Source organism: Penicillium verrucosum, assembly GCF_028828655.1.
Source record: "Penicillium verrucosum strain IBT 35672 chromosome Unknown utg000003l_segment0_segment0, whole genome shotgun sequence".
Classification (NCBI taxonomy): Eukaryota; Fungi; Ascomycota; class Eurotiomycetes; order Eurotiales; family Aspergillaceae; genus Penicillium; species Penicillium verrucosum.
The window spans coordinates 1,821,077-1,837,307 of NW_026643212.1; the positions used below are offsets into that span (position 1 = coordinate 1,821,077).

The 16,231-nt window shown below is 48.3% G+C and overlaps 5 protein-coding genes across 5 annotated transcripts; 3 read left to right on the forward strand and 2 right to left on the reverse strand.

Moving 5' to 3' along the window:
• Positions 1-327: 327 nt before the first annotated feature.
• Positions 328-7,866, forward strand: N7516_008383 (type I polyketide synthase; the record flags this gene model as incomplete). The annotated part of the gene is made up of 10 exons (XM_057221102.1): positions 328-388; positions 439-1,219; positions 1,270-1,381; positions 1,429-4,593; positions 4,646-4,837; positions 4,885-5,574; positions 5,627-5,833; positions 5,881-5,958; positions 6,006-6,080; positions 6,145-7,866. The coding sequence occupies 10 exons, from the start codon at positions 328-330 to the stop codon at positions 7,864-7,866; spliced, it is 7,083 nt and encodes a 2,360-aa protein (XP_057071374.1).
• Positions 7,867-9,013: 1,147 nt separating this feature from the next.
• Positions 9,014-9,717, forward strand: N7516_008384 (uncharacterized protein; the record flags this gene model as incomplete). The annotated part of the gene is made up of 3 exons (XM_057221103.1): positions 9,014-9,020; positions 9,052-9,267; positions 9,473-9,717. The coding sequence occupies 3 exons, from the start codon at positions 9,014-9,016 to the stop codon at positions 9,715-9,717; spliced, it is 468 nt and encodes a 155-aa protein (XP_057071375.1).
• A 793-nt stretch (positions 9,718-10,510) lies between these two features.
• Positions 10,511-11,103, reverse strand: N7516_008385 (uncharacterized protein; the record flags this gene model as incomplete). The annotated part of the gene is made up of 3 exons (XM_057221104.1): positions 10,511-10,692; positions 10,754-10,838; positions 10,915-11,103. The coding sequence occupies 3 exons, from the start codon at positions 11,101-11,103 to the stop codon at positions 10,511-10,513; spliced, it is 456 nt and encodes a 151-aa protein (XP_057071376.1).
• Positions 11,104-11,465: 362 nt separating this feature from the next.
• On the forward strand, positions 11,466-11,708 carry N7516_008386 (uncharacterized protein; the record flags this gene model as incomplete). Its single annotated transcript, XM_057221105.1, has 1 exon — positions 11,466-11,708. The coding sequence occupies one exon, from the start codon at positions 11,466-11,468 to the stop codon at positions 11,706-11,708; it is 243 nt and encodes an 80-aa protein (XP_057071377.1).
• A 692-nt stretch (positions 11,709-12,400) lies between these two features.
• Positions 12,401-13,574, reverse strand: N7516_008387 (uncharacterized protein; the record flags this gene model as incomplete). The annotated part of the gene is made up of 3 exons (XM_057221106.1): positions 12,401-12,564; positions 13,237-13,349; positions 13,402-13,574. 3 exons carry the CDS (start codon positions 13,572-13,574, stop codon positions 12,401-12,403), a joined length of 450 nt encoding a protein of 149 aa, XP_057071378.1.
• Between the last annotated feature and the right edge of the window lie 2,657 nt (positions 13,575-16,231).

Here is a 16,231-nt window from a genome sequence, read left to right on the forward strand (position 1 = left end):
AAAAATAAGCTCTATGGGTGTAGTGAGGGGCATAGAAAGACATCGGGGTGAATTACGGAGGCAGAGAGAAAAGCGCCAAAGTAATTAAACTAATTATAATTGAGTCGAACATGGGGGCCGTAAGCTCTGAGTTTGTTACCATATCCAGCTTAGGCTTTTGTGCCTGACGTGGGCGCGAGTCGCGCGACAGTATAAAAGGGTAAGATAGACGTTTCGCGCACAGCAATAGTATCATCTCAATTTTACTCGTCGGTCCCTCTGTAACACACCCATTGGGATTGATTCCGACCAGAACTCCTGATTTGAACACCATCATTAGGCGCTAGAATGGAGCACCCAGAATTGACTCGTGCACGCCAATGTGAACCAATCGCGATCGTGGGCATAGGTAGGACTGCTAAATCCTCATCGAATTCGGTGCACTGACATGTGCATTAGGATGCCGATTACCAGGGAAAGCTTCATCCCCATCTAAACTGTGGGAATTGCTCGTCAGCAACGAGACGGGCCATTGCGTTGTTCCATTGGAGCGCTACAATGCAGCGGCATATTATCACTCAGATGCGGAACGACCAGGAAGTATCAATTCGACTGGTGGGTACTTCATCCAGGAAGACATCCGAGCCTTCGAAAACGCATTCTTCGGAATCAACAACCTCGAGGCCACCTCCATGGACGCCCAGCAAAGGAAGCTCCTCGAAGTGACCTATGAGGCGTTGGAGAATGCCGGTGTGCCGTTGGAAACAATCCAGGGCTCAAACACCGGTGTTTATGTCGGCAACTTCACCAACGATTTCTTGAATATGCAGTACAAAGACCCGGAGTACTTTTCCCGATACAGTGCCACAGGATCGGGTCTGACCGTGCTGGCGAATCGGATTACACATTGCTTTGATCTGCGTGGGCCATCCCATGTGGTTGATACGGCTTGTTCGTCGTCATTGTATGCACTGCATTCAGCATGTTTGGCCCTAGATGCCCGGGATTGTGATGCGGCCGTGGTGGCTGCTGCAAATCTCATACAGTCCCCAGAGCAGCAGATGGTTGCTGTCAAAGCGGGGATTTTGTCGCCAGACTCTATGTGCCATACCTTTGATGAATCAGCCAACGGATATGGTAGAGCGGAGGGCGTGTCAGCCGTATATCTGAAGCGGCTGAGTGATGCGCTGAGAGATGGAGATCCCATTCGCTCGATCGTTCGAGGAACCTCTGTCAACGGGTGGGTTTCTCACTTTAATTCTAGATCCAAATGCTAATCATAGCGCTCAGAAATGGCCGAACACCAGGCATTGTCCAGCCCAGTGTGGAAGGCCAAAAGGCCGTCATTAGGGCAGCGTATCGTCGGGCAGGACTGGATCTGGGAGACACGGACTACGTCGAAGTAGGCTTCCCCAAAATGCTGGAAAATTACCATACTGACAGTGAAAGGCGCATGGAACGGGCACCAAGGTCGGTGATCCTATGGAGGTCGAGGCCATAGCCGATGTTTTTCATCATCGGACGGGACGGCCGACTCTTATTGGGGGGATCAAGCCGAATGTTGGTCACAGCGAAGGGGCGAGCGGTCTTTCAAGCCTAATCAAAGTCACCCTAGCGCTCGAAAATGACTTACTCCCTGCGACGGCCGGAGTGAAGGCGATCAACCCGAGCCTCAAATTAAAGGAATGGAACGTGGACATTGTTACTGCCAATCAACCGTGGCCAGTAACTCGGGTTCCGCGAGCCTCAGTCAATTCATTTGGTTTCGGTGGCTCAAATAGCCATGCTATTCTGGAAGCCGCGCAGATGGACCTATTGACTAACGGTTGTAGGGATTGGCCGGTAGGCGAAAATGCGGAGCAGCTCTATCTGTTACCTCTTTCGGCTCGATCTGAGACATCACTCGCACAGATGGCTAGTAACCTGGCTGATTTCGTTTCGGACTCAGGTCGGGAGATTCGAATTGATGATCTGGCTTTTACGTTGAGCTGTCGTCGCTCCAAGCTAGCCACTCGTGGCTTTTTAGTCGAATCTCAAGCGAGCCTGGATAAGGGGCTCACTGTGGCAAACCTGAAAGTGAGAGATTCCACCAGTGAGGGACCATTCCCGCTGGTGTTTGTTTACACCGGACAGGGAGCACAGTGGGCTGGAATGGGCAAAGAGCTTCTGAGCCATAGCTACGTGTTTAGAAAGACCATAGGCTACCTTGACTCTTGTCTCCGCGCCCTTGGCCCAGAACACGCGCCCGCTTGGACATTGGAGGGTATTCTGCGAGGTGATGAACACTGCGATATTAGCGCCGCAGAAATTTCACAGCCACTGTGTACGGCAGTGCAAATTGCCCTGACGGACGTACTCAAAGATTGGGGTGCTCTGCCAGAGATGGTGACTGGCCACTCTTCCGGCGAGATGGGAGCAGCGTATGCGGCCGGGGCTATCGATGCTCGGCAAGCCATCTTCGCGTCCTTTTTCCGCGGAACTACTGTCTCCGAATATTCCCCCGACGGCTCCATGGCGGCCGTCGGACTAGGGAAAGATCAGGCCGAGGCGATAATCGAGGAATGTGCGTTGGGAGTGTCTGTTACTGTCGCTTGTGCGAACTCGCCAGAGAGCACGACCGTGAGTGGGGATACCGTCGCCGTCAATGAGCTTCTTAGGACACTCAAAGAAAAGGATATCTGGGCTCGAAAGCTAAAGACCGGAGGTAAAGCGTACCACTCGCACCACATGAAAATCCTAGGCTCGAAATACGAGGCCTCACTCGAGCGCCATTGGCATATGGCCAATGGTAAACACGATGCAAATGGCACCTTGGATTGTCCAGAGTCATCAGTGGTCATGATTTCCACTGTGACTGGTGGACTGGTAAGTGCGAATCAAGTTGGGACACCCACATACTGGCGAACAAACCTCGAATCTCCAGTGCGATTTGACGAGGCCATTCAAGATATCTTGGCGCGTGGCACTTACCATCTGGTAGAACTTGGTCCGCACTCAGCTTTACAACTTCCTATCAAGCAGAATGCCTCGACGCTCGAACAAAGTCGATACATTTATAATTCCTCTCTCATCCGTGACCAAGATGCTTGGCTGACTACCCTTCAGCTTGTCGGTTCACTGTTTTTGCATGGACATGATGAGCTTCAATACCACAAGATGTTTGCGGATAAATTGAAGACCGGTGTTTTGGTTGATTTGCCTCCTTATCCCTGGGACTACAGCTCTCCCGCCCTGTGGTCCGAGCCTCGCGCCAGTACCGAATTCCGTCAACGCAAATACCCCCGGCATGATCTTCTCGGATCTCAGGTGTCTGGAGGGAGCACCGCGGGAGTGACGTGGCGAAATATATTGAACCTCAATGAAGTCGACTGGCTTACGGATCATTGCCTGGGTCCGTCGGTGGTATTCCCCGCCGCTGCATATATCGCAATGGCAGTCGAGGCGATGTGTCAGGTTGCAGGTCTGCAGCTGGCAGATTGTCCTGGTGTGGAACTTCGCGATCTCAACTTCATCACAGCTCTCGACATGGATCCCGAGCGAAAGCCAACGGTGGAGATCTTTACCGAGATGCGAGCGATGAAAATTTCCAACCTGACGAATTCAGATAAATGGTGGAGATTCAGTGTTGTCTCGATCGACAGTGATTCCCAGACGACCTTGCATATGAACGCGGCTGTCCGCCTCCCAGAAACCTCGCCACAGACAACTCGACAGATTAAGCTTGACATGTCAAAGATGCAACAGGATGCGGTCCGTGTCTGGTATGACAAGTTCACTCAAGAAGGGCTCAACTGGGGTCCCAAGTTTGCTGTCATGGAGGAGGTCTTCCGAGATCGCGCGCGCACGGCGCACGTAGCAGCAGCCACTACACATCTCCAGCGGGGAGAAGGGTTAGGTCAGTACATTGCACATCCGATTTCCATAGATGCGATGCTACAAACAGCCTTCGTTGCGACTACTAGCGGCGTGGTTAGTAAGCTCCGGGCTACCGTCCCTGTTGCGATGGATTCCGTTTACATCGCCTCTCCGTCGGCCCTCGACATGGATACCGACAGGCCATGGTTCATTGACTCCCAGTCAGAGAACGTAGGATTTGGAACGGTTAAGATCAACGCAGAGCTATTTAATTCGTCTGGTCAGGTCTTGATCAGGATGGGCCAGGCTCGTTGTATTGCCTACCAAGGGAACAGACAGACGGAAGCTACCGAGCAACGAAATCCTCTCGTGAGAGCTACATGGAAGCCAGATCTCTCCACGATTACCAACGCGGTCCTTGATGAGTATCTGAACTGGTTCGTACAGAACTGCGGCTCTAAGGAGTTGGCTAATACGGACATGCTGCGCTTGGCTGGTGCCCTGGATTTAGCCTGTCACCAGCGGTGTAACAGCAATATCCTCGAACTTGGCATCCAAACTCGGACAGCAGAAACTGTCCGTGGGCTCTTACGTGTCGAGTCATCTTTCCGAAGGTTTAACACCTATTCTTGCGGTGTCTTCCAAGACGGCGAGCTAGTCGGTGCGGAGGTTTTCTCAGAAAGTCCAGACGAGCAAAAGCTAGAGCGCCCGGCGGGGATTCCACAGGAAAGGAAGTTTGATATAGTTATCGTCCCCTCGGTATGTTTGATACTTTGCAAGTTTGATTTTTCTTGACGCTGATAGGTGATAGGTTGATCTCTGGACGCCAGTCCTTTTGGGCAGGCTCACACCGGGAGCAACTGTTATCATGACGGGTGATGCACTCAGTGACCATTCCACTTGGACGAAGGTCATCAAAGGAAGTGGTTCTTTTCCTGTGACAGTCGCGACCATAAGCGCCCTACCTAGCGAGGGGAAGGTTGATAAACCCCCAACAATCGTGGTAAGTTAGATGACCTTCCATCAAGTATGCTTCTAACAAGGGTGCAGGTGACTCGAGACCAAAACATAACGTGCCTAGATCGACAGCTCCAAAAGGTCTTACAAGAACATTTAGGATCCGTGGTCAATATTGTGGATTTGTCCCAAGTCAGCGTCGCAACCGTTCCGGACCGATCATTTGTCATATCGACCCTAGAACTGCAGCAGCCTCTTCTAAGCCGGATTGACGAGGGTGAAATGACGCAGCTGAAAAGCATAACCGACCGTGTAGCCAAGATCGTATGGGTCGTCAAAGGCGGTTTCGTGGGTGGAGAAACCCCCGACTTCGCTCCTGTTCTGGGACTTTCTCGTGCGCTTATGCTGGAACAGCCTTCCCTGCAATTTGCGGTTCTAGATGTAGACGCTAAATCAGCATCATCTCCTGACACCCTGCATAATATCGTCCATGTTTTGGACCGACTGATTCATCAACCGGAGCCGGACTTTGAATTCGCCCAACGAGACGGCGTCCTTCATATCTCTCGCTGGGAACCAGATGAACGTCTCAACGAAAGCTTCCGTCTGAAGCAGAATAATGAAACCATTGACTCTCCTCTAGGAATTGCCGGACGTTGCGAGTTGGGTATCAAGAGCCCGGGGCAAATGGACACGATCCATTTCGTGCGAAAGGAGTATCCAACCGACTTGCATCCAGATGATGTGGAAATCAGCGTGAAGAGTATAGGTATGAACGCAAAGGTAGGTTTCATGCTTGCGAGGGTCTATTGGTGGCGTTGTTAATGAGAAATAGGATTTGTATGCTATAAGCGCCAAGGTGGACACCAGGGATGCATCATGTTCGTGTGAATGTGCCGGTGTTATTACCGCTGTGGGCGACAATGTTTCCGAGTTTAAGACTGGTGATCGTGTAGTTGCAATGGCCCCCGGCCATTTTGCAACTGTGGAGCGATTCCCAAACTGGGCAGTGTGTAAAATGACCAACGAGGAGGACTTTACGGTACGTGATCGAGTCTTCACAGAAAGACAAAAAATTAATGCGTGCAGACCACCTCCACTATTCCGATTGTTTTTTCGACGGTTATTTATGGACTGAAGCATCGGGCGAACCTACAGTCAGGAGAGGTAGGTGCAGTGGTACCTCACTTCCATGACCTGGGCTAATCGATTAGACTGTCCTTATTCATTCCGCTGCCGGGGGCGTTGGGATTGCGGCGATCCAATACGCGAAGCATCTTGGGGCAAAGGTAACATATCTGCAGATCCAGCAGTAAGCAGTTTGTATCCGTTGTCGACTAAAACACTCGATAGATTTTTGCCACAGTCGGGAACGAATCTAAAAAGTCGTTCCTCGTCGAGAAGTATGCTCTGGATCCGGCGCACATTTTTAGCTCGCGGGATTCAACCTTCCTTCCTGCGATTATGGAAGCCACTTCTGGTCAGGGGGTTGACGTGGTTTTGAATTCTCTCACCGGTGATCTTCTGCACAGCAGCTTTGAGGCATGTGCCGACTTTGGCCGCTTCATAGAAATTGGGAAACGTGACATCCTTGATCATGGCGTGCTAGACATGTCCACATTCGGCCGCAATGTGTCCTTCATGGCATTTGACCTGTCCAATCTCTATCTCTCCCAGAAGCAAGCCCACCATCAACTATGGAAAGCACTCCTTACAGAGAGTCTTGATTTAGTGAGGTCCAAGATCTGTGAGCCGTGTTCCCCAATCAAGACATTCGACGCGTCGGATATTACCGATGCGTTCAGGCACTTCTCCCTCGGCACTCGATTGGGCAAAGTAACCGTGTCGTTCCAGGATCCAGACATGAAGGTAAGGGTGATTCCGACGAAGTATGAAACTGCCTTCAGTGCCCAAAAGTGCTACCTCATGGTCGGGTGCCTGGGAGGACTAGGTCGCAGTCTGTCCAAGTGGATGATATCTTGCGGTGCTCGACGATTCGTCTTTCTGGGTCGATCCGGTTCCGATAAGCCCGATGCAAAAGATCTAGTCGATGATCTTCGGGTCCAGGGAGCCCACGTCACAGTAATCCGGGGAGATGTTTGCCGGTATGAGGATGTCGAACGGGCCATGAACGCCGCGAATTACCCCATTGGTGGTGTAATCCAGGCGGCCATGGCACTCAGCGAGGCTCTCTGGAGTGATATGCCTTACAGCGCATGGCATACTACCCTCGGCCCCAAGGTACAGGGCACTTGGAATCTTCACAATGCGTTGGGCCAGGGTCGGGACTCCCAGCTGGACTTTTTCGTCATGACGTCGTCCATCTCCGGGACCGTGGGCACGGCCACCGAAAGCAACTACTGCGCTGCCAACTCCTTCTTGGACGCTTTCGCCCGCTATCGCAATCGTCTCGGTCTGCCAGCCATCTCCATCGGCTACGGGATGATTTCGGAAGTGGGATATTTGCACGAGCACCCCGAGATCGAGGCCCTCATGAAGCGCAAAGGAATCCACCCCATCAACGAAGACGAACTAGTCCAGATCATGAACATCGCCCTTGCGAACCAAAGGCCAGGCGTGTGGGACTCTCGGTACGACAACCTGGCGGGCAGCCACCTTCTCACCGGGGTGGAATTCATCGGTCTTCACGAGCAGCGGGAACGAGGATTCGAGGGAGACAACCACGTATTTGCTGATCCTCGAGCTGCATTGTTCACTGCATCCTTTACCCGCCGTGTCGCGGGCGAGATCGAGACACACAGCGCAGCGGCGCATCGCCCTCGAGAGCTCGCCCGAGCGCTGCGCGACCACCAAGATACAGCTTCTATTGTTGATGAATTTCGGGCTGTTGTATCGAAGAAGCTCTCCAATCTTATCCTTCTGCCCGAGAGCGAACTGGAAGCGGATCGACCTCTGGGCGAATTTGGCTTAGATTCTATGCTGGCTGCTGAGTTCCGGACCTTTATTTTCCGCACCTTCGAGGTCGACGTACCCTTCGTTGTCCTGCTAAAAAGGAGTACGACAGTGAATCTCCTGACTGACCTAATTGCGCATGGTTTGCAGATGAGTGCTTAGGCGTATCAAGACTTATAGGGGCCAGGGTTCAAAACCCCCATTATAGATGGTTTGCTGCCTGACTGCCAGACTTTAGAACTGCAGAAAGATTAAAATACCTGAATTTCTGTTACAAAACCCTCAGTAATCATAGTACCCTTCCAAGATTAGTATGTCGGCAGCTGTAAACAATAACGGTCTAGATTTGGTTGGGAAAGTGTGATACGTAATAATAGCGACATCTTCCCAAGAAGTTGCGGAAGGCACTCTCACGGATAGGTGGCATCTTGTCGATACGAGAACTTTCAAGACCAAAGGATCGTTATCTGCAAAAGTCACCTGGGCATCTCCGAAAATGGACATCAAACGGTTCAAGAGCAGCCATACCACACGTACCCGGCTGTCGATGATGCCGACCAAGATCTGGACCGCCGCCCGGAGGCGGAGAAGCGTGAATGGGAGCACTGTCTGATACCAAGTATATAAACCAAACCAAGAGGTGAACGCTCTGTGCCACTGACACGAATAGGAACTGATTCAATGGAGTGGGGAACTAGTGAGAGGGCATCCTTACGGGCTGGATTAGAGCCGATGTGTTGAAACGTCTCACGTGACTCAGGATCACACGTCTCCCCACATACTAGTTCTCTCCCTTCCCTCCATCTTCATTATCCATAACTCAATACACAATACAACATACATTGTGGCTCCATCTACCTTCCTGTAGATTCCAACAGGTTATGAGCCCGGGGAGCCGTTATTGATTTGATCTCACAATCAGTCAATATCCCCGGCAGATTCGCATCTTGCAACGTGCCAAGAATTACCCTTTTGGGACTTGCGAATAACATCAGATCGCGTCCTCGATCTGTCTGTGTGTGTGAAGAAATTTTTCTGCCAGTCTACACCACCTCGGGCGGTAAACAACAATCAGAGGGTTTTGTCATTTGTTTGCGACCTAGGTATTTTTCTTAGCTACCCCACGCAGAGCTGTTTCACCTCTGCACCTCCCTGGATTTGATCATCCATCAACATCATCACAATTTCATCATAATCGTGATCTTTCCATCAATTTTCATCGATCCTGCTACTCCCGGAGTTGGGAATAACCTCATCAAGTCCAAATCAGGCAATTTCTGCCTGCTGGCTGGAACCATCGAGTTCCATCATGGTTGGTCACCTCGCTGACTAATCCCATCTTTGCAGTTTTCGACACTGCACCTGGAGCTTCTCGACAGCTTCACCTATGGACCATTCACTTGGTCCCATCTCTGGCTTCGGTGCCTGGAACCCAGCTTGGTTCCGAATCATCGTTTGACGGTTTTCGACAAATCGTCCCCATATCGTCCACTAACGATGACAACAAGGGACAACGAGAGACTCCTCCAAACGCATCACAGATCCCTATCAAAAGCCTCAATCGTATATATCATTAGCTCGCCCTTCGGTAGACGCATTTGGTTGATATCATGCAGTGTCCCCGACATCACAGCTAGCGGGCTAGACATCCATATGCTCCCCGTAGGTTATCCATTGAAGAGCCGTCTTATACCGACCAAAGCAGCATAGTTCGTACTAGCGCAGAGCCTGGCGAAGGGACAGATCAATCCACGAAAATTTCTGACAGAACAAGACCTAGAGTCGTTACGCATCCTATTCCCGAGAGCAATCGGCGCCCAGTTACTGATCACAGGCTTCCTTCGCATGTTGTTCGATAGCACCGCAGAGGTGGAGCGGACCTACAACCTCGGCTACCCGGGTGAGGTAGGCGGGCTTATTGTACTTCTAGATACGGCAAAGTTTAGTGCAATAGCCCAGAAGATCGAATCCGGTGCAGCTGTCTCGGATACAGAGATTATGAGACTGGTTTAAGGATGTGGGAGTCAGAAGGCTCCTCATTCTTCGCAAACATAAAAGCCGGTTTTCTGTTACCTGAGGAGATCCGTGAGTCGACGATAGTGGTTCCTGATCCAGAGCAACCGATTAGTTACAACACTGTGCGTGGCAAGGGGAGCGTCGTACAAGCAGGAAGACGATATCCAGCAGGTCTCTGACCTATTTCGCAAACACCATTGTCAGGGACCATGAACTTTGCTTACGAGATGGGTAATACCTAGATCGAGGAGGGGTGGGAGACTAGGCGGGAATTGCGAATCATCGACCGGCAACCGAGACCAAAAAGCAATATCGTCCAGTTCTAGATGCCACCGATTCAGCACTTTTTCTACGGGCTTATACAGATGAGAGTATCACTCGCACTTAACTCGTGGTAATATTGATGTGTGGATGAAATATTTGAGAAGACTAGATCAAAATGAAAATATGTTCATAATTACAGGCTCGGTCATACACCCAACGCCCCTAGACTGTTATTTCCCGTACCTGCTAGTTGTTGTGATGGAAACACCTGTAGTGCTCGGAAGAGGAGGACTAAATTCATATCCTCCAAAAGGAATCTCTAGGAAGCGCTAGCTATATATGCTACTAGTAATCTTGTTGTATATCATATTCTTTTTATTGTGATTATATATAGTAGTGCCATGACAAATGCCTGTCTCGTTCTCACACATAGTTATCCTTGGGACGCGCTGCCACAGGTTGAAATGGTTGAAATAAGGACAACAAAGCAACCAGATATCCCCATACACCAATGTAGGCGACATAGTTACTGACAGAGGTCCGCCGTCAGGGTGACTGGCTGGGGGCACCCGTAGACCTTCTTGTAGGCCTCGGTACTATAGCAGGCGGCATCATTGGCCGCACAGTCAAAGGCCTCACAGCCATCCCCGGCACTGAGGGAGTTGGGATCCGCTGCGAAGGGGTTACCCCATTCCGTATTCAGCTCATCTTAAAGAAGGATGCAGTTAGTAAAGGATTCATAGCTGACAGATAGATTGGGTGCACTCACAGTACACGTAGTCCGGGTGGGACGAGAATGAATAGCCAAAGAAGAGGGGCGTAGCTAGTGTCTTTGTCTTGGCGATCTTGACAGTCTGTACATTCGATCTCGAGTCAGTTTCTCTTGCTATGTGGATTATTACGCAGACTGGAGGGGACGGAATAACGTACCGAACCAGATTCTCTGAATTCTTCGGAGAAAGTCTCTCCTTTGGCAACGGTAGTGAGAGGACCGGGGGCGCTCCCATCGTAAGGGAACGACTGCACATACACGGAGGTGGCACAGTGATTATGCACAACGGCATTCTGGGCCGAGACCAAGCCGAGGAGGGCACCGAATGTGAATAGGGTGGTCTTCATGGTTGGTATGTCGCTTTTTGTTTTGCAATAGAATGTTGGATGATCTGTTTTCCTCTCGAAAAGGGAAGGAAATTGGGGTCCTCATATAGGTCTGCTACTCTGACCACAGGCAGTATCGATGATGTACTCGTAGAGCATATCTGGGAGGCCTTGGATCCAAGACATGGCTCCAATTCCATGTCTTGGATTGTCAGGCCACCACCCGGGTGTCCACCCCACGTCCAATCAATACGACTGGCAGGTGAGACATGCGCACCACCGCCACTACATGAACTCCGCATCAACGACATCGCATCGGGTAACGTTACATCCACCCCGCCAATTTCTCCACCCTTGGCTGGAGCTTTTGTTTATGATTCTCCATGTGGACCAAAGAAGAATTTCAGCGGTTTGGGGAACTAGCCTGGATCAAGGATTTCGTCGGTTATCGAAGATTCAACCGACTCGGGTCGCGGTACCGTCCATGCCTACCCCGCATGAACACGGAGGATGACGTCACAAACTGTCCTCGTAACGCAGACAAACAAAAGGATACGGAGGAAGTCCTCTCATTCCTGGGCCAACCTGCCTTTGGCCGACTGGTACATGCCAATAATCCATTATAAGCCATGCGGTCATCCTGGTCTGGTCTGGTTCAAGCTCGTATAGTACCCACCTTGCCAAAATCGTGTCGGGAACCGACCAGGGATTTTATCAGGTGAGAAGATGGATTGAAAACAACAAACTGTTCTTGCAATGCAACGCAAATAATGCAGCTATGGAACTGGTGCCACGTTAATGCACCGTTCTAGTATACGGTGTGATGAAAGACGCTGTTTGATAACTATAAATTGACATATATCGAGTCTTCAATGTAAGTTATATGTTGCTGGTCACTCTTACGGGCGACTATAGGGATCACCATCACATAACTCTCTCATTGGGTTATATTGCCTGGCAGTAACTTAGACCCAGTTATATAGTTAGTAGTAATATTGAACCTCGATGATGCTTTATAATACATTGGAAAATACGTACTGATGCTATTCAAATTTCTTGTGATACCTATACATAGAAACGTGATCTAGTTCTATGGTTTAAGCTTTTTAGCCGCCTTTATATATATGAATAAGACATATAAAAAGATATATAAAGAGATATCTAGAAAGACATCTAGAAAGACAACTAAAAAGACAAATAACAAGACCCTAAGAAGAACATCTAAAAGAGAAGTTGAAATTAATGTACCTTACTTTAAGAAGGCGGTGATAAAATAGGCTGTAAGGCACTAGCCAATGAGAGAGTTATGTGACTTGGTCTAGTTGAAAGCACGATCCTCCTTCCGAAGGAACTTTGCAAAGTCCCGAAGGTTCTTGATGTCCGAGAACCAGAGGTCGAAAAGATTTGCACGAGGGAGGTTAACTAGTCTGGCGTCCTGACTTATAATCTGTGCAATGAGTTCCTTGCGCTCCTCGTCTTCAACTAAAAAGACGTTCATCACGATCCATGATACCTATGTTTATGACTGCCGTCACTACGGACAAACTTGGTTGTCATCCATTGATAATCTACCCTTACACAGTTATGTCCTTGTCAGTCCTATGCCTCGGAGTTATGAGCTGCTTCGATTATACCATCTACAAGTTCATTTCTAGTAAGTCCCTCTTGAGAATTCCAGTATCTTTAGCAAATTACTAACTATACTAGACCTTCTTCGCTTATTTGGCCACTTTACCCACCACTAGTGCGTTGGCTATTCGATATGCCTATGCTGCTGAGATCCCCTAACAGCGTTTACGTGCAAAAACGGCCCGCTAGGCTCTTGCATCCTCAACCTTGGTCGCTATTATGCGCCATCAGCATGATTACAGCGAGGACGAAAACTGCTCGACAATTCTGTGGGGGGTTTTTCTCCTTTTAAGATAATCGATAGTCTTTGGGACGGACCTCTCCGTGCACGGATGGGTTGACCTCTGCCTCCTACATATCAACCAGATAAGTGAATGTTTCGGAATAACCACATTAAGGATATTATAGTGCTATTGAATTGATTCCACGTTGTCTTGAAAACCTTTAGGAAGGACACTAGGAACATGGATTTGCTGCAATCACTAAATAGAAACGATGCATGTGTAATAACAATCTGAGGCTTACTATGGAGTAGTCCCTCGAAACTCCCTCGAAACTCGGTGTACCCGGCTGTCTGTTTACTAACAGCCTTGGCAAACGCAACTGTAGCTGATGCAAGTTCCTCTGCCACCGGAACACTTTATTCAGAACCTTGTTAGTGGGACGGAAATGCAATTCAGTGTATATCACCAACTCACAGGGCAGCAGTCAGTTGGTTTATTCGAAGGACAGTTGACACCTCTCTCAACAAGAGAAAGTTTGCTGTTGGGAACAGCTTGCTCAGAGACATCCTTAGTATTAGGCACGGCAAACGCCATGGAAAACCCAACGAAGGCAGCAAGGATGGCAATAGAGAGCTTCATTGTGTAATTGTGAAGGTAAAAACTCGGGAATATGGAAATATAGCAATGTAGAGCAAAAGGAACTTTCTCTGCGATGGTGAGACTGCAATTAACGAGCGGGATATCCTGGTGGTTTTATAGGGTTTATGTCTTTCCACTCTCGAACCGTATATGGGAATCTTCGATCTTCTGGTATCACAGTTAGCGCTTTCCTAGACCCCGAAGGCCCAAGTGGGGTGCTATTGGATATCCTAGACTTGCAGATAGACCCCTCCATACGGTACCCTCCAGGCTAACTTCCAACCGGAATACTGATTCGAGGCCGAAAGTGGGTCGCCTGGCTGGGCTCTTTGTTATGGATGATTTTTGCAAAGCAAACAAAATGAACTACGTGTGTTGTACAGACATTATGAAAATGCAAAAATAAAGCCTGACTGATGTCCCTGAGCTTCTAAAACTCTGACTGATATTTCTAGGCTTCTCAAACCAATGTCTAAACTTTCTTTGTCTTAACAAAGTCCCATTTTTTATTTTACCATTGCAATAGCGAAGAACAGTGCTCTACGCAAGCTTCAGCCTGTGAATAAGGGATCCAAACGATACAACCAATCATAGTGTTCTTGCCCAATACGTACATATAGACAAAGTTCTATTAGTCAATACATAATCAGACTGAGTCTTCCGGGACCGTTTTGTCTGTCAACGTTGTATTTTCCTCTTTTCTATGACATTGGGTTGCTCCTAGCTGTTCTTGCAAAAGGCGGACCCCATCCGTGCACGGAGACAATCAATTATTAGGGGCTCCACTCCCACGGCTCGTATAGGCTGGTATGTGCATGATCTCCATCATGTAGGGATAATCCTCACGAATGCTCACTCATATCCTAAGACGCCAAGATTGATCTACAGAGATTCTGCTGTTTGAGCAGAGACCTACAATTTCTGAGCTTTTTACTTCTTAGCTCGAAGGCACTACAGTGTCAACTGATCCAATTCCTGCAATGTAACCTCAAACTGCGAACTAGTAAGGCATTGTTTTGGGATATTAGATACGGCAGTGCATAGCGCCCTGTGCCCCATATCATATTCTTTTGCATCTTAAAATTTAAACGCCTTCCAATTTTTATATTTAGGAATTCAGTACATATATATTTTGTTAGGATCCAGGCTCATAACCTGTTAGAGGCTACAGGCAAGTAGATGAGATGGAGGACCACAATAGATTGTATTGTGGGATCACCAGCGATGATGCTGATGCTGATGCTGATGATGATGATGATGATGATGATGGAGGAAAGAGAGAGAGAACTAGTCTATCTACAGATATGGGGAGGCATGTGGAAGCATGTGATCATGGGTCACGTGAGAGAGTTCAACATATTTCTCTCTTTATACGGATACTCAGTAACCCTCCTCGGTACGAATTCGTGGTCCACGGGTCAAATTGGATATTTTTTAGGTTGATTTTGTATGCATTATGATGCTAAAATCGGTATAATATTTACTTAATTCCTACTTCTTACTATGATACTATAATAATACTGAATATGCAGCTTAAAAACACAACCATTAATCAGCTATTTTATGCGTGCCAAGACTATATTTATGCATATCAATGGGCTGTGGGTTGGGCCGTGGGCTATCCTGAGGTGCGAAGGGGCATAACGGCCAGTGTCCCAATGGACTTTTCGGCCAAGTTTGTGCCTGAAAATGCGTTAGTGGTGCCTGATTTTGAACAGGCAGAGATTGAAATACCTGAATTACAATGACAGATGTGTTATTAAGTAAAGTACCCAACCTTCCAAGGTTGGAAAGTGCCTAAGTCTCATAAACTGAAGATATTCCGACCATACAAAATATCAAACACCCCCAGACCTAGCGATGGATATATTTTCTCTCCTCCACTCTTTACTTTTACCCATCACCGCTTTATAATTACCTTAAGGTAAACCTCCGTCCTCCGTCCTCCGTCTAGTCTTGACACTATTGTCGAGTCTAATACCGTTACTATTGTAGCGGCTTGTCACTCATTATACGAAGCTAAAGCTGCAACTCTTTTCTTCTGTATTTGCTTAGGCGAAGATGGTAAAACTCTCGATACCGCGTGTTGGGTACTGGATAGCTTCGGGGCGATGACGATGATGGAAATAATGAAAGTGATGAAAATGATGATGGGAATACTACATATATGTAGCTTTATTTGTGTTATACAATACATTATATAGAGCGGTCAAAAATTCGGTCTAGAACTACAGTAAAGAACAGTTTGGAAAGACTGCACGATATATTTATTGTTATCCACAACAAATGTTACTTATTCTACATCGCTAGCGTGGGAATCTAGTTATATGAAGGCGATTACATGCTTCTCATCACAAAGTATATTTTCGTTGACGTAATCACGAGGAACAACTTGGAATATCCATCGCAGTGGCCTGAGATGCGTAGTCTACTGTGCGTCGGTCGCAAAGCGTGAGTGGAAAGCCGTATACTGGCCCTCTCATTGGATTCCATAAGTACTAGCTAGTTGAATGAAGGGTAAGCTCTTGGATGCAGTTTTCTGGGAATCTGTGCATTTACATCATTTCATATCCACGTGAGGATTGAGATCTAGGATCTTAAGAACCAAGTACTAGTTAGTTAGTTACTTGCTCACTAACTAGTTAGTATATTTCTTT